Source organism: Heteronotia binoei, chromosome 12 (assembly GCF_032191835.1).
Source record: "Heteronotia binoei isolate CCM8104 ecotype False Entrance Well chromosome 12, APGP_CSIRO_Hbin_v1, whole genome shotgun sequence".
NCBI classification, from domain to species: domain Eukaryota; kingdom Metazoa; phylum Chordata; class Lepidosauria; order Squamata; family Gekkonidae; genus Heteronotia; species Heteronotia binoei.
Window position 1 is genome coordinate 45,207,252 of NC_083234.1, and position 22,707 is coordinate 45,229,958.

Genomic DNA, 22,707 nt, shown 5'->3' on the forward strand with positions numbered 1-22,707 from the left:
GGCAGGATATAAATCCAATAAACCTAAACCTCATTTCTTCATTACATGCTAGCGGTTTTCCTAGAGCTCATTAGCATACCCCTCTACCACCACTGGGGAATTATGGACTGAAGCTATGTAACAAACCATTTTAACAATTCATGCTCCATACTTTATTTAGGCACAACTACTTTCATAGTAATTCGGCAAGATTCAGTAGGAACATCTGTGCAAGCCCAACTTGCACAGGTATTATGCAGGAGAAAGTACTTTTTGCTTTCACTGGAGTTCGATGCTGGGCCCGCATTTTGATTCGCCCACCTATCCCCTCCCAGTGTGTTCTGTGATCTTTTCAATTTCACAAAATCTTTCATTTGTCTGAAAAGAATTCATGCAGCGCTCACCAATTAATTTAAAATAAGACCAATAGAATAACAGTTTAATAAATGAGGGACATACCAGTGACAATTTAAAGTTATCAGTCTCACTGTGCAACAGTAAAAAAAAAAAGCTTCTGCTATTCAAGTACATAGTAGGAAAGTTTAAATACATACAAAGTACAAAAATAATCCTTCAAATTTTGTAAGAAAGAAGATGTCAAAGATGTTTGGTTCAAGAAAACTTCGGTTAGAAGTAAGGCTGAACTGTGACACCATCTGAATCTCTGACAGTTCCGCTTTAGTTCTGTTTAGTTAGTTCTCTCTTGTGGTGACAGCAGGAACTTCTTTTCCAAATGCTCACTTCTTTTCTTGGTAACAATGCCAGCTTGAAAGGGACTGCAGGACCTGTGAAGGACACACTACCTCAGAATAGCCCCATTATTATCACTTAACATGGAATACCCAAGAAGATCATAGGAAAAAAATTAAACATTCTCACTGAGTCTTTGCTCAAGGTTCTCCCACCCTAATTCTGGAGCCATTGGCATTATAACTTCAGACACAAATGGGAGTGCTGCAGGAGGTAAGCCAGTTAACCCAAGACTGTATTCATGCTTCTCTGTACGTAAAGTTCACAGTTCAGCCACTACTCTTCCAGAATGGATGAAGATCTTCCAGATGCTCCTGCAGCACTGCACACGCTTTTCCTGCTAATCTCTAGAGCTTTCTGGGGAGGGGTGTTGTTGGTACCAACTGTATCTCTGTTACTCGGTGAACAGGCACAGAAAAAATACACAACCCAAACACCTAAACTAATCACCTCTGAAGAGGTATGAAAGGCACATACCCTCCCTCTGTCAGTCGTGCCAGCCTATCTTGGTAACCACAAGAACAGTTTCTTGTTTTGACATCCACCACATCTCCCTGATACAAGGAGATTCCAGAATGGAGAACAAGAGGGAGGCTTCAACGTGGCTCATTGATGCCATCAAGGCTTCATCTTCTCCTGAATCCAGCTCAGGTAGCGAACCACATTTGTGTATACACCAGGTGTGTCTTTCTTCCCACAGCCATCACCCCAGCTGATGATGCCAACAAGGTTCATGTGGCCATCTTTCAGACAAACCAGGGGGCCCCCAGAATCACCCTGCAGCAGAAAAGAAAAACGAGACAGTGAGAAGGACTGACCGGAGTAATTCCTTTGGAATCTTTAACAAGACCAGCCCGTGAGATTTTGTTGCCTAATGAGGAAAATCCAAAATAGTGCATGCGCACACTAGGAAAAATGTAACACATATTTGGCCATTTGTTTTCCTTTAATAGGGCTCCAGGTTGGTTCCTTACTTATGAAAATATTTTTATACCACTTTTCCACCAACTAGGGGCTCAAGACAGCTTAATGAACAGATATTAATCCACCTCTGAAAGTCTCTTGCTTTAAAAGCCCTATAGGGCTGCCATAAGTCAACCATGACTTGATAGCACTTCCCATCACCGGTAAGCAAATGAACGATACCCACCACAACTAAAAACAAACTGACAGCATGCAAAATAAACCACTATAAATTAGAAAAGGCTCTGTAGTCCAAACCCACACTCTATATATTATTTTCTATCAAAAGCCATTCTAAACAACATTGCTGTGAAAGCTGCTGCCCCCCTCTCCCAAGAAAAATTTGCAAGGGAAGGGCTTTTTCTGACTTCTTTATGAAGACCATTCTAAAGAATGGGCTGCTGCTAAAACGGTCCACGTACAGGCAGAGGGAGATCTTAGAACTCACACATTAGGGAAGAAGAAGAAGACTGCAGATTTATACCCCGCCCTTCTCTCTGAATCAGAGACTCCGAGTGGCTTACAATCTCCTATATCTTCTCCCCCCACAACAGACACCCTGTGAGGTGGGTGGGGCTGAGAGGGCTCTCACAGAAGTAGGGAGTATGCAGGTTAGGCCTGGGGGTACCCACTCTGCATAAAAGCAAGATATGAGTTTTTAAGATTAAGACTACAACAAACATGGAGAAATGGGTTAAATCTCATCCCCCCCCCATGCTCTTTTCCTGACCCGAAGTGGTCCAGGAGGTGGGGCTATTTGATGTGTTGTGGAAATCCCTTGGCTGTCTGCTGTTAGAGACAAGGTGCTTGACTAGATGACCTTTGGTTTGGTCCTGCAAAGTGATTCTCATATTCTTAGAACTTGGGTTTACCTTGCAGGCATCATCCAGCTGCCTAGTGTCTCCTGCACACAACATGTTCTCTGTAACAGTCCTGTTAGAGAGCTGCCGGGGTGTGCAGCGGCTGTCTGGATACAGCCTCACGTGACCTTCCTTCAGGCGTTCCGAGTAGAAGGGAGAAACTGGTGAGAGAGGTGGATTATGCTAAATTAGTAAGAACTGTGTGTGTGTGTGAAGTGCCCATCCTTGCTCACATCCCATGACTTTTCTCTTCACAACCACCACCACCCCTTGTTTAGTTCTGAAAATCAAAACATGAAAGTTTGAGAAGCAAAGTGTACTTGGAGATGAAAGTTCAGGACTCAGATGATCTGACTTGCTCTAATGGAAGCCAGATGCACTTCTGGTGCCTCAACAGCTCAGCCGCACAAAACAGTAAGTAATCAGATAGGAATGCAGCTCATGGGTATCAGGAAAGAGGCTTGCTTAGGGAGTTGCTATCGCCAAGGCCGTTTCTCCAGCTGCAAAAGGGACGAGACCTGGCAGCCGCTGATCGCCTTCCATCTAATCAAGTGGCCTGAATTTTAGCTAGTATCAAATCCATTCTAGAGTGCCTCCAGTCCTGCCACAAGACAACCACCTTGCATGGCAAATTGCGAGAGCCATAAAGGGTGGCAGAGTGAGTGATGGATGACATAAAACCTAGAAGTAGTCTAGGAAGAGACTCCAGCTGTTGATTACAGAACTTTTCCACAGCACAACTATTGTAAGGGAGGATATGCGGCACAGCCATTCTTACATTCCTCATGCTTGCCATAGCCTGAGATCTCGCACTCTGTCCAGTCAGGCAGTTTCAGCCCTGGCTCTGGGAGGCAGGCAGCACGAACTGTGTCTGTTTCTTTTGCACACTCTTCTGAGCTGGACTTCAGCTTCAGCAAAACTGTTTGGGGGAGGGGAGAAGAGAGTGCATAGACATTAAAATGGAAATGTTGCCAGTTGTTCCCATATGTGCATCTGTTCCCACAAGCAAGCAGGGGTGAGTCTTACCAATATCATTGTCATATGTGTTTGGGTCAAAGTTTTCATGCAAAATGTATTTCTCCACTTCAAACTGCTGCTCATTTTCTTCAGGGACCATACGGTAAGTCCTACCCAACACAACCTTCAGGCGGTTGACGATGATCCTGCAGAATGGAAGATTATTCCACGGTAGTCAGCAAGCTTCTCATGTGCAAAACCTCTTAATTCGAAAGTGAAGACTCCACTTTCCTTGATCATCTAATAAAGGCCTTTAAGACCCACTTACAACCATGATTTCTAAAGTTAACATAGTACAGAGGGTGAAAGTTTGAGCTGGAAGCTTTTCTACTTTCAGCATGGCCACAAACACACTGGGCTGGCTTTCAGCAAGTCTCCTCTCCCCCTTCTATGTGCACACTTCAGAGATAATACTGGCCAACTTACAGAAGTTTCTTGCATTCTTTATTAACATGTGAGAAGCAGATTCAGGTGGGTAGCCATGTTGGTCTGAAGCAATAGAACAAAGTTTGAGTCTAGTGGAACCTTTAAGACCAACAAAGTTTTATTCAAGGTATGAGCTTTCATGTGCATGCACACTTCTTCAGAAGTAGACTCAAACTTTCTTCATATGTGAAGCACAATGGGTCTTAGAAAACCTGAATCTCTGGGCTCTAAACTATATTCTGCTACTAAGAAACCAAATTCTGCATCTAAATGGAAACTGCAGAGTGACAGCAGATGGGACATTAGTATGGGCATTCCAGCCATCACCACTGTGGGCAGTGGGGAACAGAGCTAAACTCTACTTTCCAAAACGGTGTGGGGCAGAATGCCACCCTCCCCTTTGGCTCTTTCAATGGCTTTCTCCCATTTTCTCTGCCAAGTTGCACTAAAGCTACAGCATGGTTCAGTAGGGAAAGTGAAGGGTTCTGGGCCAATGGTGGGGGGGGGCAGCACAATCATCATAGTGTCTACATTTTTACACAGGTGTGATGGAGGAGAGGGGAAGGTGCAGGGCATGAGGGGAGTGAAGGCAGCAGCAAGCAGCATGGGGTGTAAAGATGCCATTTCCACCATTCCCGAAACTACTGCTACCATGGAGGGGGGGTGCATTTTTGTGCCCCCAGGCAGCAGCAGCCACAAAAAGCCCTCCTGATGACAACTTTGACTGGTTTCACACTAGGCTTGTTCTGGGTGGATTTTGCTCCTGGGGCTTCTCTCCATTTTTGCACAAGTTGCCCTGGAGCTGCGAGTTGGCGCACCGCTATTCTGCAGCAAGCGAGATCCTCTGACAAGTGGTTTGTTTGCTGCAGAAAAGTGGCGCACCAACTAGCAGCTCTGCGGCAGCTTATATGAAGATGGAGAGAAGCCTGGGGGCAAAAGGGCTCTCTACCCAGAACGTGCCCTAGTGTGAAATTGGTCTTTTTCTTTTGCTGAGACTCAGCAGTTGGACAGGGCCATATCTCAGAGGTCAAGCATATATGTGGTATGAAGAAAGTCCAAGGCTTAATTTCTAGCAACTCGAGTTAGCTGGGCTGGAAAGGATCCTTGCTTGAAGTCTTGAAGCCTAGACTGTTCTGACTTATCAAGCAGCTGCCTGCATTGAGACTAGGAAACAGAATCTCTTGCCAAAGGAGAAGAAAACGGTAGGATACCATATCATTTCAAGCTTATTCAAACCACAAGGGGATGGAGAAAGTAGAGAAAGAAATACTTTTCTCCCTTTCTCAAAATACAAGAACTCGTGGGCATTCCATGAAATTGCTGAGCAAAAAGGTTAAAACGGATAAAAGGAAGTACTTCTTCACCCAAAGGGTGATTAACATGTGGAATTCACTGCCACAGGAGGTGGTGGCGGCCACAAGCATAGCCACCTTCAAGAGGAGGTTAGATAAAAATATGGAGCAGAGGTCCATCAGTGGCTATTAGCCACAGTGTGTGTGTGTGTGTGTGTGTGTGTGTGTGTGTGTGTATATATATATATATGGCCGCTGTGTGACACAGAATGTTGGACTGGATGGGCCATTGGCCTGATCTAACATGGCTTCTCTTATGTTCTTATAAAGTCTGAAGAACAAAGCAGTCTTTACAAAATATATTAAGTTAACAAACTTCTTCCACAGTACATTTAATAGCATACAGAAACTGAGGGGCTGGGGCTCAGTAGCAGAGGATGTCCCTTACATGCAGAATGTCCCCTGGTTAAGTCCCTGGCATCTCCCATTTAAAGGATTGTGTGTTATTTATTTATTTTGCCTGGGAGATTTTTATGCAGCCTGTTCAGAGTGTTGCTAATAAGTGAGAAGAGGAGTTGATTTTTATACCCTGATGTTTCACTACCTGAAGGAGTATCGGAGTGGCTTATAATCACCTTCCCTTCCTTTCCCCACAACAGACGCCTTGTGAGGTAGGTGGAGCTGAGAGAGCTCTGAGAGAACTGTGACTGACCCAAGGTCACCCAGCAGGCTGCATGTGGAGGAGTGGGGGAATCACATCCAGTTCTCTAGGTTAAGAGTCCCCTGCTCTTGCCCACTATACTACACTATGGTGGTAGTCTTTTTTCCCCGAGACCCTGGAGAGCCACTGCCTGTCTGATTAGACAATACTGACATTAACAAACCAACATTCTGTTCTGACTTGTTACAAAACAGCTTTGTGTATTTGAGTGAAACATCAAGCCTTTCTGTTACGGTAAGCAGCTCTGTTTCTTCTGCAGTCAGCCCAGACTACCTTTTGAGACCCTGGGATTAAGATTCTGGATGGACCACAGGCCTGTGTTGCCAGTCTCCATCAGTTATAAGGACCCAAAACTGGACTCACAGTGCCCCCTGTGCTAGCAAAAGTCACTGCAGGATAGGGGATGTTACAGATACACATCAGACAGCTGCTGCTCCATCAGGGAGGTTAGAAAATTCAACAGCCATGGACAGCAACAGTCCCTGGAAGGCATTCCTGCAAGTCAGACCTCCAGGAGCACTGGGTCAACTCTTCCATGTTGCTCTATGGGTCCTACTCCATTTCAGCCTATGAAATTCTGGTGGCAAATGGAAGTTGAATGACAGATTGCCCTGCTGCCCCACTAGATAGCAGGAAATTCAGAGAAGATGCATCAGCTGCATTTGTTCCTTACCCGCCGTCAAAACAATGGGCTGCCGAGAGGACCCAGCAAGAATTGATTAGGATCCCACCACAGAGAAAGTGCTCTCCACGTACTCTCCGGTATCGGATAAAAATGGCTGCCTGCCATGGGTGTGACTGGATGTGTGAATAGAGGCCTCCTTTGATCCGGAACTGGGCCTTTTTGTGCTTCCTCAATCCACAGGTGGCTGTAGATGTAAAAAAAGAAACTAAGACATTTCACAAGGCACAAGCCATTCCCTGAAGCTAATATTATTGTCAGGATAGAACCCACTGCAGAAGAGGAGGAGTGGATCTCTAGGCCACAGCGTTAAACAGGTTGAATAGAGATTCCTGTTCTCTCCAGAGCTCTAGAAACTGTAGTTCTTTGGTGGGGGCTAGCTCAGACTTCCCAAGATTCCTTAGAGAGGAGAAGCCATCATTAAACCAGCATAAAAATAATGTCAGGTCTGTCCCCAAGACTCCACCATTGCTCTAGTGTTGACAGCATCAGGCCTGACTGTAGCCAGCTAGCAGTTATGGCTCAGGCTTGGCAAAGAAGGTACGACAACAGAATTTCCTTACAGCAAGCTGGCACATCGCAAAATTCCCAGTGTGTCTTGCTGCTCTTCAGGATATGGCACCATGGTCTGGTGTCATTGTCAGGATTCCTGCAATATATAGAAGAGAGAATATTTCAGGGTTGACTCTTCTCCCAGGTGCCATTTATAGAATGGTGTGTGATGGGAAGGGCCATGGCCCAGGAGTATAGCATCTACTTGGCATGCAAAAGATCTCCACAACTGCGGTTATCTTGGGCAGGGAAGAAAATTTCAGTTGGATCATGCATTAGCTGCCGCTGGGGGAACACATTTATACTGAAGAAAGTATAGGAAAAGAGTCAGAATCCCCCTCCCATAAACATGCACCCCACATTCACAGACTTCACAACAGCAGCACTGGGCAGCTCACTATTAACACACCTCTTCAGGGGATCCTAATTATAGATCTGCATTAGGCTGTGTTTTGACCTTTTTTAAAAATGGCATATACATGCCTATGCACAGGGCTTTTGTTGTAGGAAAAGTCCAGCAGGAACTTATTTGCATATTAGGCCACACACCCTGATGCCAAACCAACGGAAACTGCATTCCTGTGCATTCCTGCTAAAAAAAATGCGTGGCTATGCAACTGAGAGTTTCCAATCAGTTGTGGCTTCCTGCTGCATGTCATTTTATTGGAAGATTTATGGCTATCATGTGAAGCAGTCCCCTGTATCAGGTTGACCTAAAATCTCACTCTTCCTCACACTGTGCACTATCTAGCCCTCCCTGAGAGGGGAGAAGGAAATGGCTTGGGCTTCTATGAACTCCAACTCAGTGGGGCACTTCACAGTCATGCCGGCTCTCAGAGGCTGTACAGAAGAGTTTGGCTGGATAGCTTGGTCTCTAGAAACATGATCTCCTATTAGGCCAAAGAAGGAAAACCTGCCAGATGGCTACTCAGTGGTCATTCAATGGGACCTCGACAGAGAAAAAGTGGGGACTCCATTTACCGGCAGTAGTTGTGGCTGCCAAGGCCTAGTTGCTGTGCATTGGTCTTCCAGGCTGTGTAGAACTTGTTAGTAAGGATTTTGGAGTCCCATCTCAGGCAAGTGGCACCAGATTCTGTGCGGCTATGGCTGCCTCGGTAATCGGTGCCCCTTCCAGAAACACAGTCACCATTTCCTGTGAAAAAAGTGAGAAAAAGTTGCAAGTTAAATTGGAAATAGCTAGTCATGAAAATGGAATGATACAGAAGTAAACAGTCAGCCTCTCCCTCCTTCCCTCTGTTGTCCCCTTCACCGTCAGTGTCAGATTATGAGATCCTTGGGGTGAGGACCTGTCTACTTGTTTACAAAATTCTGTAAAGTATCATGGGCACACCATTTGTTAAGCCAGTGCTATCAAAGAAGAGCGGAAATACAAGATTAGACTCAGCAGCCATTTGTTAGTTATGTATTTAAAATGGATCAACAGCAGTGATGGTATCCTGTCAAAGACTGCATACATACAAGGAACAGTATTTGGGTTTAATCCTGGAATGTCTGAAGAAAAATGTCTCTGAGCACAAGCAAAAGTATTTCCCTCACCTCTGACCAAATGCAGCCCAAACTTCCCCTGCAACCTTACAGTAAAGCAAACCACCACCACCGGCTTGCAAGTGACTTAGTCTATATATCCCTTGTAAGTGAAAGCCTGGAGAGTCACAGACCAGAAGCTGATCTGCTCACTCTCTTGCCCTGCATGCCATTTTCAAGGCATAATCTTCCCCTTCCCTTCAGAAGGAGCCATGCGCTTACTCTTGGGGCAGGAAGAGATGCTGCAATATTCCCAGGAATACAGCCCTGCTTTGAAAACATGGCACCAGGGTTTGGAGTCCCCATCTGGATTCCTAGAGAGAGAGAAAAAACATGAAGCCACGGTTTAGCACCATCAACAAAAAGGGAAATTCAACATTAAAAAAAAATCCTGCAGCCTCCCAAAAGCCAAATTTTATACAGCAGAAAAAATATATGTACATGTATCTTTGCTCATACTCTGCCCTTCACTCAGTCTCAGAACAGCTTTCAATCTCTTTCCCTTCCTCTCCCCACAACAGATACCCTGTGAGGTAGGTTGGGCTGAGAGAGATCTTTTGAGAACTGCTCTGAAGGGACTGATCCAAGGTCACCCAACTGTCTACATGTGGAGTGAGGACTCAAACCCGGTTCTTCAGATTAGAGTCTTAACCACACTACCAAATTGCAGCTTTTGCTGCTTCCAAACTTAAGATATTGGGGATCACTCTGGAGACAGGTGTATCTGTGAAAGAGGATGGAATATTTGCCAGGCAAGGACTGCAGACCAGCCCAAGTCCCTCCTCTCACCGGCAGTAGTTGTGATTGCCGAGCCCCAGCTGCATGGCGTCCACCCGGCGCCCGTTGTATCGCTTCTGCGCCAAGGCACTAATGTTCCAGTTTAAGCACTCGGTTCCACTTTCCGTTGTGCTCCACATTCCCCTGTACGTTACTCCTGCATCATTGTAACACGTGGCTTCAGCATCTGTACCAGATAAGAAAAAAAATCACTCCTGTTAGTCCTCCTGGTTGTCATGAGTTCCATGCAGCAGAGCCCTAGCACAAAGGGCGTTTCTGCAAATGCAACAGCTCTTGAGTCAGCTTTGCATTGGCACATCATGAAGAGTGAAATTAGAATAGGAGACTGGATGAGCCATCGCTGCTGGGGTCTGCACGGGGCTGGAGTGAAACTTATACCCAATTATCTCATAGCAGCAGGAGATACATTCATAGCCCATAATAACTATTTAGCTTGCTAAGTCTTGCTTCCCTTCTGTCCTCCCTTGGTGGGGACTGGGGAGGTATCGCACAATACAGCTAGTGTAGCCTACACACTGAGCAGTGAAAGCAGGAAACTCTCAATAGTGTTGTCCGCAAGCAACTCTTAGTGCTCCTACCTAATTTGCAATATAAGGGTAATAATCCTAACCTACTTTATGAAGACACTGTAAAGATTACTAAAATGCACTTTGAGCACTCTAAAATGCTATATAAAACACCAAATGTTATTATGAAATTCAGTGTTGGGTAGGCTGGACTTAAAGTAGGGAGACAGATTCAGATCCTATCCCAGCCATGATGTTTAGTGGCTGACCTTGGTTCTGTTACGTTTCCAGTTTCTTTTCGTCCTTGTGGGGCTAAAATAGGGAAATCAACATTTACCCCATCCTAAGCACCTTGCAAGAAAGGGCAGGCAAATGTTATAAAATGTCTGGAGAGAAGGATAGTGTGAGATCAGAAGCTAATTTCCCCATGCAATCTGGAGCTACTATATGAGACCCTGGTCTATGGTCCAGAGAACACAGTGTATTCTATGCCACTACAGTGCAAATCTGCACCAAGATGACTTCTGACTTCCATGGGGGAAACCACCATACTACTTACACTCAGAATAACTTCTTCTAGTCATGCCCTTTACACTCAGTGGCCTATTTTCAACTTCCTAATTTCTGCAGATGGCAAAGCTAAGGATTTTCAGAATGCCAAAAGATTCAGGCACTAAGGCATCAAAAGAAGGAAGAGGAGGAAGGGAGGGAAACAAAAAAGTGGTCTATTGGCAGCAAGAATACAGAGATGAAGATCCAGAGCAATGCACTTGAAACTGGGTAAGGAACAGAAATGGCACCCTCCCACTCTGGCCTGGATAGTTCAGGAAAGCCCAATCTTATCAGTTTTTGGAAACTAAGCAGGGTTTGCTGTGGTTAGTATTTGGATGGGAGACTTCCATTAAATTTCCAGTTGAGAGGACGGGGCAGGCTCTATTCAGCCATCTCTCTGAATATCCTCTAGGGGTCAGTCACCAAAGGCCAACATGACTTCCAGGTGCAGATACACACACCCCTCTAAAATATTTTGTATATTTGTAAGAAATTCTTTGTACGTTTGTAAAAAAGAAAGAAATGGTGCCCCCTCTGGTGACTAATGGGGCTTCTGCAACTCTTCTCCATCTGTCTTATTTTTGTTTTGAGAAAATACTACATCTGCTGAATTTCATAACCATACAGACCAGATTTTTGAAAAATGTTTTTCTCATAATAAGCGTGGACTTCATCTTAAGCCCTGCTTCTGTTTGCACCTCTCTTTGTCTTGGGCCTTTGTTGCACAGAGCTTCCCTCTCACGCTGTGTATTTTGGTTCATTGAAAGAAGCACAAAAGCTCCTGGGGCTGGAGGGAGAAGCTCCACAGAACAGGAGCACTCCTGCAACGCAGTGCAAGTGGAAGCAAGGCTTGCACAAAATAACATAACCTTAGAGTTGCACCGCATCTGGGATTGCACCAGGCAATATTTTCAAAAATAAAGTGAATATTCTACTAGGAATATTATATTCCTTAAGGCAAATGGTCAATATATGGTGAAGTCTCAAGACAAAAAGGTTGGGGGGAAGAAAGCTTTCAGAAAAAAAAAACACACCTGAGTACAGTACAGGTTGTGAGACAAAACTTAAGAACAGAGATTCTTACTTTCCTTCTTCCATGGCAGTTCAGATTCCCTGTGTGTTTCCCCCAGCTAATAGAAGCAGCCATGAAAACTAGACAGAGATTTGTGAAGCATCTTCACTGCACAGAGTTTATCAAGGTCAGTTTTCTTGGTACAGATTTCATAACTGCTTTGAAAAGCCAGGAACACATCCCCAGTCCTGCCCTGTATGTATTATCCTGTACACCTTCCCTAGCTATAGCCCAGCAGCATCTGTATTCACTACAGAATAATGAGAGGTGACCAAGCTCTCAGCCAAGAACCCACTGCATAACGCTAAACTCAGGGTAGTCCTCTTCCTTGTATTGCACCCATTCATCATTTTCCAGGAAGGCATACTTACCAATCTCACACTGCTTCCCAGAGAAGCCCGGGAGGCATGAGCAGATGAAATGGCTGGGGGAGTACAATGCTTGCTGGCAGATGCCCCTGTTGAAGCACTGCTGCTGGGCACAGGCTGGCAGAAAAACAAACATGGAGATTCTCAGTTTCCGCCTTCCATGGTAGTTTAGGTTCTACTGCAGACTTACACTGGCTTAGTCCTCACCCTCAAGGGGAACAAAGCCTAAGAATACATTATGGCACTTATACTTCCTCCTGATCCTTGCTCTTAGATTGCCTTCTCTCCTGTTAGAATTTGGATTGTAAGCTCTGCAGAGCAGAACTTCTTTTGTCTGACTTAAACATAAGTGGTGCTTTAAGAGAATACTTTATTTAGATATTTATATCTCAGTTTTCTTCCTCACAGAGAGCCAAAGGGGCTCACAGCATCATTTTCCTGTCCCCATTTGAACTCTACAACAACCACCCTGTGAGGTAGGTTGAGTGAATGACTGGCCCAAGGTCACTCAGTGAGTTTCCATGACAGAGTAAGGATTCAAACCAGGACCTATAATCTCGCTCTCTAACTACTATACAATACTAGCTCTTCATACTGTTGAGACAGTCTTGTGGCCCTTCTAAAAATTATTGTAAACATCTGTGCCAGAATAACCTTTCAGGCTTCAAAGTTACACAGGGCCCTGCTATTTCTGTCCTGACAAACTCTTATGGTTACCTGTGTGGAATATATACTGATAGTGTCATTTCAAGAAACAAGCACTATACTGTTATAACAGTTTTTTTAAAAAAAGAAGCTCATCACCATCTTGAAGGAGAAAATGACAACTGCAAGGAGTTCATGGAAGGAAAATGGTGCTGATGTGGACAGAACCTTTGAAAGTATGCTCCTTCCCATTCAGATGGCATGCAAATGCACTTTAGCTACATTCTTTCAGAAAACATTGTAAAAAGCCATTTTGAGAAAGAGCACGCCAAAGACAGGGAAAACCTGGAAAGTGGATGATTAGAGGTCAATGTCATGTGGGTGCTCTCAAAAACAGCACTCAAGCTTGGAAGTAAATCCAAAGAAAAATGTCCGTGTGGAAGGAATATTTGCTGAAACTATTTTTCTGTACAGTTCTTACATTTCCCAGGAGTCTTTGAAGGAAGCCATGCCAGTTTCTCACCCCTACACCTTCTCCAACCAATCTCAGTTTATTCCAATTTCTGTCTCGTGCACAATCCAGACCTACCTTTGACAGGCACTGCATGGCAGCGGCTGCGGCCATTCTCACACCGACAGTATTCAACTCTGCTGTTTGCTAGTCGTAGCCAGCTTTCCCTTTGCTGGTAAATCTGTTGGGTTGATGGGTCTTTACATATGGCTGCAGTCAAGAAACAGAAAAACCTTGTGAGAAGAGAGACCCTGCAAACCATTTTCACCCTCCCCTTTTTCCTTCTCAACAATCTGTGCCTCCAAGTGGCCCTCTCTTTCTTTGTCTTGCTCTTTCCTCTCTCTATTGTATGTGGGGTGTAAAAAGATTTGTAGTCCCTCCAGGGTTATTTGTGCTGTTCTGAGGGAAGGGAAACGCCTTCTCTTCTAAATTCTTGGCAAGATTCACAGGTTTTGTCACATTACCCTTATGAAATATCCAAAAATAATAATCAAAGGTCTATTCTTAATTTGAATAGTCACGCAAACACAAATTTTTGCATTCTGCTAAGATCAAAGTATTTTAACAAAGCAAGTTTCCAGTTCTCATTACCTCAGATAAAAGAATGAAATTCAAAGCTGGTCAGGAGAAGTTCTTCTAGTGGTCTTAAAGAAAAATCCTTAACAGAGTTATACCCTTTTAAGTTCAGTGACTTCCATGAATTCACAAGGGCCTAACTTTGCTCCGAATTGCATTGTCAGGGTCCCGAGAAGAGAAGACTCAGATATAGGGATGCACCCTTGCACAAAGAACACACACATACAGCACCACTATTCAAACAGCCCAAAACACACCAAGCTTATCTTTGTGGATTCTTGTTACCACTCGACACAGACATTTAGAGCTAAACTACACAAATATGTTTGTCCATGAGTTGGGTCAGAGTTTCCATGTGCTGAAACATTTCCCTCACAGACCCAATGGCAGCTGTGGGGAATTTACTTACTCAACACTGCAGGGCATGATTCAGATTGGAACCACAGCACCAGGCAAGGAAGGATTCCAGTCTTCCTCCCTGAACCATTTCCCCCAAGCTGAAACACTGGGGGGGGGGGGGAGCAGTTTTTTATCCATTGTGGGTCTGCAAGAATACCATTTTCCTATATACTACAAATTAAAATTCTGCATGGATGCTTGTGTTTTACTGTGGCAGGGTGAGCTGAGTGTATGCATTCCTCCCCACAATGTATGTTGGTCTGCATAATGTTAAGAGTGTATCTGTATCTCAAAATGATGTCTTCTACAACTAATCAGAAATGTTCTATCAGTCTAAAAACCTGCTGTTCCAAAATCTGGTGCTTAAATTCAGTTGTCTTGATTAGTGTAATGGTGCCTATCACTGTAGTTTTGCATAACCTGACACCTTAATGGCTAGAACATGGATCTACAGCTTTTGGAATGTCACACACATCAACTACCAGAAGGATTAGTGAAACAGTACAAACAAAGACAGAAAAGGAATGCTGGAAAATCTAACAGTGCTGAATCTTGGATGCGAACTTGGCAGATGTGGCTGCAATTACTGCTTTTTGGGAAACCTACAGCATGATTAATTGTTATGCTGTCAACTTTAGGAGCCTGCTTATTTTCAAGGTGTTCTGTTTATACATTTGTAAAAAGATGATTCAGGAACCATCAGTTTCAAGCATTCTGCCTTACTGCAAGAGAACAGACCTTGTCAAGAGCCACCTCTTGAATTCTTTGATTTGGGAACATGTTCCAGTTGTGACTGTATCCTATAACAAGATACAGCTGGCCCTGCCATGTCCACAATACTTTTGCCTGTCCATTACAAGGTTCATTTCTCCCTAGCTTCTCTGTCCATTCCCATTCCCCCAGCTCTTGTTAAAAGAATTCCACATTTACTAAAAGCCCAGGTTTAATTAATGGCTACAGATTTTCACATTTGCTCAATTGCTGAATGACTGTTGCAGAACCAGGCCTGTCCTAGCACAGAACTTAGCTGCAGATGTTCTGAGCATGCAGTACACTTAGATCAAGCTCAGAGCAGTCTCTGCATGGGGTCCTCTTTGCAATGGTGGGAGATGGGTCCATTTAGCACAACTCTCTGCTGAGCTTGCACAGCTCTCTGCTCAGGCAGGGCTTTTTCTACAGCAGGAACTCCTTTGCATATTAGGCCACACACTCCTGATAGAAGAAGAAGATACTGGATTTATATCCTGCCCTCCACTCCAAGTCTCAGAGCAGCTCACAATCTCATTTATCGTCCTCTCTCACAACAGACACCCTGTGAGGTGAGTGTGGCTGAGAGGACTCTCACAGCAGCTGCCCTTTCAAAGAAAACCTCTGCCAGAGCTATGGTGACCCAAGGTCATTCCAGCAGGTACAAGTGGAGGAGTGGGGAATCAAACCCGGTTCTCCCAGATAAGAGTCCATGCACTTAACCACTACACCAAATTAAGAACATAAGAACATAAGAACATAAGAGAAGCCATGTTAGATCAGGCCAATGGCCCATCCAGTCCAACATTCTGTGTCACACAGCGGCCAAATATATATATATATATATATATATATATATATATATATATATATATACACACACACACACACACACTGTGGCTAATAGCCACTGATGGACCTCTGCTCCATATTTTTATCTAACCCCTTCTTGAAGGTGGCTATGCTTGTGGACGCCACCACCTCCTGTGGCAGTGAATTCCACATGTTAATCACCCTTTGGGTGAAAAAGTACTTCCTTTTATCCGTTTTAACCTGTCTGCTCAGCAATTTCATCGAATGCCCACGAGTTCTTGTATTGTGAGAAAGGGAGAAAAGTACTTCTTTCTCTACTTTCTCCATCCCATGCATTATCTTGTAAACTTCTATCATGTCACCCCTCAGTCGACGTTTCTCCAAGCTAAAGAGCCCTAAGCGTTTCAACCTTTCTTCATAGGGAAGGTGTTCCAGCCCTTTAATCATTTTAGTTGCCCTTTTCTGAACTTTCTCCAATGCTATAATATCCTTTTTGAGGTGTGGCGACCAGAACTGCACACAGTACTCCAAATGAGACCGCACCATCGATTTATACAGAGGCATTATGATACTGGCTGATTTGTTTTCAATTCCCTTCCTAATAATTCCCAGCATGGCGTTGGCCTTTTTTATTGCAAACGCACACTGTCTTGACATTTTCAGTGAATTATCTACCATGACCCCAAGATCTCTCTCTTGGTCTGTCTCTGCCAGTTCACACCCCATCAACTTGTATTTGTAGCCTGGATTCTTGGCCCCAATGTGCATTACTTTGCACTTGGCCACATTGAACCGCATCTGCCACGTTGACGCCCACTCACCCAGCCTCAACAGATCCCTTTGGAGTTCCTCACAATCCTCTCTGGTTCTCACCACCCTGAACAATTTAGTGTCATCCGCAAATTTGGCCACTTCACTGCTCACTCCCAACTCTAAATCATTTATGAACAAGTTAAAGAGGATGGGACCCAGTACCGAGCCCTGCGGCACCCCACTGCTTACCGTCCTCCACTGCGAAGACTGCCCATTTATACTCACTCTCTGCTTCCTATTACTCAGCCAGTTTTTGATCCACAAGAGGACCTGTCCTTTTACTCCATGACTCTCAAGCTTTCTAAGGAGCCTTTGATGAGGAACTTTATCAAAAGCTTTCTGGAAGTCAAGGTAAACAACATCTATCGGGTCTCCTTTGTCCACATGTTTGTTCACCCCCTCAAAGAAATGTAACAGGTTAGTGAGGCAAGATCTTCCCTTGCAGAACCCATGCTGAGTCTTCCTCAATAACCCGTGTTCATCAATGTGCCTACTCATTCTGTCCTTGATAATGGTTTCTACCAACTTTCCCGGTATTGAAGTCAGACTGACTGGCCTGTAATTTCCCGGATCTCCTCTGGAACCCTTTTTAAAGATGGGGGTGACATTTGCTACCTTCCAGTCCTCAGGAACGGAGGCAGATTTCAATGAAAGATTACAGATTTTTGTTAGAAGATCCACAAGTTCAACTTTGAGTTCTTTCAGAACTCTCGGATGTATGCCATCCGGACCCGGTGACTTATTAGTTTTTAATTTGTCTATCAGTTGTAGGACCTCCTCTTTTGTCACCTCAATCTGACTCAGGTCTTTCAACACCCCTTCCAATATTAGTGGTTCTGGGGCGGGCAAACACTTCTCATCTTCCACGGTGAAGACGGAGGCAAAAAATGCATTCAGCTTCTCAGACATTTCCCCATCCTCCTTCAGTAATCCTTTTACCCCATGGTCATCCAAGGGCCCCACTGCTTCCCTGGCTGGTTTCCTACTTCTAATATATTTGAAGAAATTTTTATTGTTGGTCTTTATGTTTTTTGCAATATGCTCCTCATAGTCCCTTTTTGCCTGCCTGATCACAGTCTTGCATTTGATTTGCCACTGTCTGTGTTCCCTTTTATTAATCTCACTTGGACTGGTTTTCCACCGCTTAAAGGAGTCCTTCTTACCTTTTACAGCTTCCATTACTTTGTTTGTTAACCATGCTGGCCTCTTCTTATACCTGTTTGTGCCTTTCCTAACTTGTGGTATGTATTTTATCTGAGCTTCTAGGATTATAGTTTTAAATAGTCTCCAAGCTTCCCCAAGGGTTTTGACCGTATTTACCTTTCCTTTCAGTTTCCTCCTCACATGCCTCCTCATCTCAGAGAATTTACCCCTTTTAAAGTTAAATGTGGTTGTGGCGGTCTTTTTGGGCAACTCCCTATTTATACAAATGGTGAAATCAATAACATTATGGTCACTGTTCCCAAGCGGCGCAATCACTTTTACGTCTCTCACCAAGTCTTGGGCATTACTTAGGACCAGATCCAGGATCGCCCCACCCCTGGTAGGTTCTGAGACCATCTGCTCCATAGCACAGTCATTGAGAGCATCAAGAAACTCAATCTCTTTCTCTCGACCAGAACACATATTGACCCAATCAATCTGCGGGTAGTTAAAATCACCTATAATGACACAGTTTTTACGTTTAGCCGCTATCTTTAATCCCTCCATCATATTATAATCGTCCTCTCTCTTTTGATTTGGTGGGCGATAACAAACTCCCATAGTTAAATTTCCTTTTGGGCCCTCTATTTCAACCCAAAGCATTTCTAAAAGGGAATCTAATTCTCTGACCTCAGTCTTACTGGACCGTATATCCTCTCTGACATACAGAGCCACCCCACCTCCAACCCTTCCCTCCCTATCCTTCCGATATAACTTATATCCAGGAATCACCGTGTCCCACTGATTCTCCTCATTCCACCAAGTTTCTGAAATTCCCACAATGTCTATGTTTTCTCCCAACACTAAACATTCCAATTCACCAATTTTACTTCGGACACTTCTAGCATTTGCATACAAACATTTATAATTTCCCAAGCAAGCTAGGCCCGCCACCTCTCTCCTGCCGCCTCGAGACTCTAGCAGACAGTCCATACTGTTTGTCACCATCACAGTGGACAACTCTGATCCGTTACTCGGTAGAAAAATAGAAGCCAACCCTTCATCTCTTTGAGACGAGTCCTCCCGAACCAGAGACATTCCATCTCCTGTCGGCTTTCCCCCAAGATTTAGTTTAAAAACTGCTCTGCCACCTTTTTGATTTTAAGCGCCAGCAGCCTGGTTCCATCCGGAGACAAGTGGAGACCGTCTCTTTTGTACAGCTCCGGCTTGTTCCAGAAAGCATCCCAGTGCCTAACAAACTTAAACCCTTCCTCCTTACACCATCGTCTCATCCACACATTGAGACTTCTAATTTGCGCCTGTCTCTCCTGCCCTGCACGTGGAACAGGTAGCACTTCCGAGAAGGCCACCTTGGAGGTCCTGGCCTTAAGTCTCCCACCTAGCAGCCTAAATTTCTCCTCCAGGACCTCACGACTGCATTTCCCCACATCGTTGGTGCCAACATGCACCATGACCACAGGCTCCTCCCCAGCACTGTCTATCAGCCTATCTACTACACGCGTAATGTCCGCTACCTTCGCACCAGGCAGGCAAGTCACCATACGGTCAATACGCGGTTTTGCCACCCAGCTGTCTACTTGCCTAAGGATCGAATCACCAACTACCAAGACCCCCCCTCTCCCCCTGCCCAGGGATGGTTCCTTGGCGCGAAAGGATACCCGCTCACCAACCGAAGAAGAGGTCCCTTCTGAGGGCGCATTCCCCTTATCCTCAGCAAGGTGCCCTGTTCCCTCTAGACCCTCACGCTCTCTGGCAGCAACGGGGCTGCCACATTCAGAGTGGGGCTCATCTAATACGCCCCCAAGAGTCTTCCCCAATTGCCTAACTGACCGTCTCTGCTTCTCCAGGGCAGTCACCTCGGCCTCAAGGGTACGAACTCGTTCCCTGAGGACCAGGAGCTCCTTGCATCGAGCACACACCCAAGACTTCTGTCCTGTGGGCAGAATTGAATTGGCTCAATTCAATTCAGGAACCATCAGTTTCAAGCGTTCTGCCTTACTGCAAGAGAACAGACCTTGTCAAGAGCCACCTCTTGAACTGTCTTTTATTTGGGAACATGGGATGAGCACAGTTCCTGGAGCCAACCCTCCAAAAGCTTACAGGGCTCTTCTTACAGGGCCTACTGTAAGCTCCAGGGGATTGGTTACATCAGGGGTGTGTGGCCTACTATACAAAGGAGTTCCTGCTACAAAAAAAAAAAGCCCTGTCCTGCTGTAAGTTTTATTCCTTACCTCTTGATCGAGCACCTCTTTTAATGCGCACAGGAAACTCCTACAGGGAGAGAAATGAGATTTTTTTTTTAAGGAGGAGGAAGCAGGTACCATAAAAAAGTCAGTTACAGACAACCAGTATTTCCCAAGCTCTAGAGGAGCTTGCAGCCATAGATCTGAAACATCAGAGTGAAACATGTAGCTGGCCTCGAGCTAAGCACAAGCAGTTTACAGGCCTCAAACTACCTTTTTATTTAACCATCTCGTATACCACTCTTTTAAAAATTAATCCAAAGTGGTTTATAGCACAATCAATTACAGCTATATCTATAAGGGAGGCCTATCCTCTCAGTGATATTCCAGGGCCTTTCCCTGAATTTTCAGTTCTTATTTTAAAAAGTTAAGTTTCTAGTCCTCTTTCGCTGGATAGCTGCCAAAGTCTAGGACCATATTTTACATATCAGGCTATTTAAATTATGATTGTCACAGAGTTCAGCACCACCACCACTACCGGTGTACCCTTTTGGCCCCCTCTACACAAAGAGTCTAGTTGTACACCTGAGATGAGTTAAAGCTCTTAGTACTGCAGATACAAAAGTCAAGGATGCCTAGAGGTCTCTGGAGAACTTTTGCTCATTTCTGTGTCCCCTAAAGTTCCTTCGATATTCCATTCAAGCAGAAGCTCCCTCCTTGGCTTTAAAATTTTGTGGAAATTCTTAGCTAAATACAACAAAATCACAAAACAGAGGCAGCCGACAAATGCCCTTCTGAATAGGCTAGTTTTCACTCACTAATTCAAATCATAAGGCCAGATTTAGACACAACAACTAATAGGGGGTTCCCAACAAAAATGTCTCATCCCAGCCTACCATTTGGGGAAAACCAACTCTGCAGCCCAAACAGCATTTTCCTTCTGTTATGCCAAAGTATCTGGCAGCAGAATGACAGAGAAACCACAGCAAAAAACACTGGCATGTTGGCAAAGCTTTACCTGGCCCTGGAAAGTGGCAATTGCTCCCAACAGCAGCAGAAGAGTGAAGAGTCCCTGTTCCAGTCTCATGGTAATGCTTTCCCCCCAAAAGTCAAAGATCTAAAAAAGGGGAAGAAGTCAACACATAATAAAGACCTAATATAATAATCTCAGGTCCACATCGGGAATAGTGGGTGTGCACCGCAAACACATGAACCGAACAAAACGGCTTCCCTGGGAGAGCTTTGCTTGCATTAATAGAACACACAGCAGATGGCTGCGAGCAGATTTGCCGGTTCAAGGGCTGCCAGCAAAGCAGCACCTTCAGCACAGAAATGTTTACTGGTGGATTTAAAGCCAGACTCATCTGCTCAAGTCATTTAACCCCCATCTTGTAGTGTTGCCCCAGGCTTGTAGTTTCCATTCTGTCCCCTCCCTTTGGCTGGCAGCGGAAAGTAGGTTACTTGGCCTGAGAAATCTGGCTTGTGGATTGTCTCGGTCATTGGTGCTTTGGCCTCCTTGACTCACTTCCCTGTAACCACAACTGCCTACCAAGCCCTTTGAGTAGTTCCAGGAGTCAGGCCCGTTCCAGCTCTTTCGGTTCCTACCCTTGCATTTTTACACTATTTGCCATCATTATTTCATTGGGTTCCCCCACAGCCATGGAAACAACTCATCTTTGGGGCAGCTGCCAGTTAGTCCTTCTTCTTCCAAGAATTTGCACTTCCATCTCCAAAAACCATCCTATACAGAGATGTGACTACACGTTTCTAGGGCCTGTAGTGGCAAAAACACCCTTATGCACAAATCCACCAGAGCTTGCAGATCTCTCAAAAGTAATGTGGGATAATCGGCACTCTCCTTTGATACTGTTCTATTATTATTTTATTGTTGGGTTTTGTTATTTAATTGTTATTTTTTGTTGTTGTAATCTGCCCAGAGCCCACCTATGGGAAAGAGAGGAATATAAATATACTAAAATGAAAAAAATAAATTTAATTAAATAATTATATTTATACTGTTTTTTACTGACTGGGGCAATTATATATTTAATCTGCATTATAAACTGTTAATCAAATTCTCCCTTCCCTCCCAGTCAGGGGAACCTCTGCTAATGAAAGTGCTGTTAGTGCAGTAATATTACAACCATGGGTAAGAACTGCCCCTCATTGCTAGGAGGAAGAACCTAATTAACATACATGCTTGTCAGTGTTGGTATTAATTAAATACCGCCTATATACTTGAAGCCTAATGCATAAGCTTTAATTAAAAGTCAAGGGACCTAAACGGATTTACATTCTTCTAAGGCCACAGAAGTCAATAGGTTTAGAAGGGCATAGCTCGGTTTAGGAAGGCACCCTTCTTGGGATGGGGAAAATCCCTCCAATTATTGTTTATTTGCATATAGTAATTAATTTATGCATAGGAATCCTCTATCCTGAGTATGAGTGGAAGATGCCCATGCTCTTTACATCACAGGATGCTACAGATTAGTTTATTGACAAAACACTGCCCCATGAAGAAGTGGAAACTGCATTCTGCTAACAGCATCAGATAAACTCTTTCCTCTGTGTTAGATATGAGCTGGCTTAGCATTAGGCTTGCCATTCCCCAGGTCCCAGCAGGGAACCACCCAGTTTTGCAGGCTCCTCCCCACCGCCAGCCAGTGCAGGGAAGCCGTGCCCCAACAGCCACTATGTGCCTTCCATAGAAGAAGCTTGAAACTTGGAATGTGTATGTGCCTTTAAATCTCAGTAGGAACAAAGTGAATGGGGT

At 44.5% G+C, this 22,707-nt stretch overlaps 1 protein-coding gene across 1 annotated transcript; it reads right to left on the reverse strand.

Moving 5' to 3' along the window:
* Positions 1 to 390: 390 nt before the first annotated feature.
* PLAT (plasminogen activator, tissue type) lies at positions 391 to 21,094 on the reverse strand. Its single transcript, XM_060251203.1, has 13 exons — positions 20,953 to 21,094; positions 19,983 to 20,022; positions 13,318 to 13,449; positions 12,087 to 12,200; positions 9,577 to 9,751; positions 9,010 to 9,101; positions 8,224 to 8,395; positions 7,254 to 7,339; positions 6,682 to 6,877; positions 3,579 to 3,715; positions 3,331 to 3,471; positions 2,565 to 2,713; positions 391 to 1,506 (listed from the first exon to the last, which is right to left on the reverse strand). The coding sequence occupies exons 1-13, from the start codon at positions 21,019 to 21,021 to the stop codon at positions 1,348 to 1,350; spliced, it is 1,662 nt and encodes a 553-aa protein (XP_060107186.1). The 5' UTR covers positions 21,022 to 21,094; the 3' UTR covers positions 391 to 1,347.
* Positions 21,095 to 22,707: the final 1,613 nt, after the last annotated feature.

Bases quoted from the DNA above. Each gene is read 5' to 3' on its own strand.
- PLAT (XM_060251203.1), bottom strand. From the start codon at position 21,021: ATGAGACTGGAACAGGGACTCTTCACTCTTCTGCTGCTGTTGGGAGCA. The intron at 13,450-19,982 runs GTAAGGAATAAA...TCTTGACTGCAG, and splicing joins AAGAGGTGCTCGATCAAGAG to CCATATGTAAAGACCCATCA. The intron at 3,716-6,681 runs GTAAGGAACAAA...TCCATTCTGCAG, and splicing joins GCCCATTGTTTTGACGGCGG to GATCATCGTCAACCGCCTGA.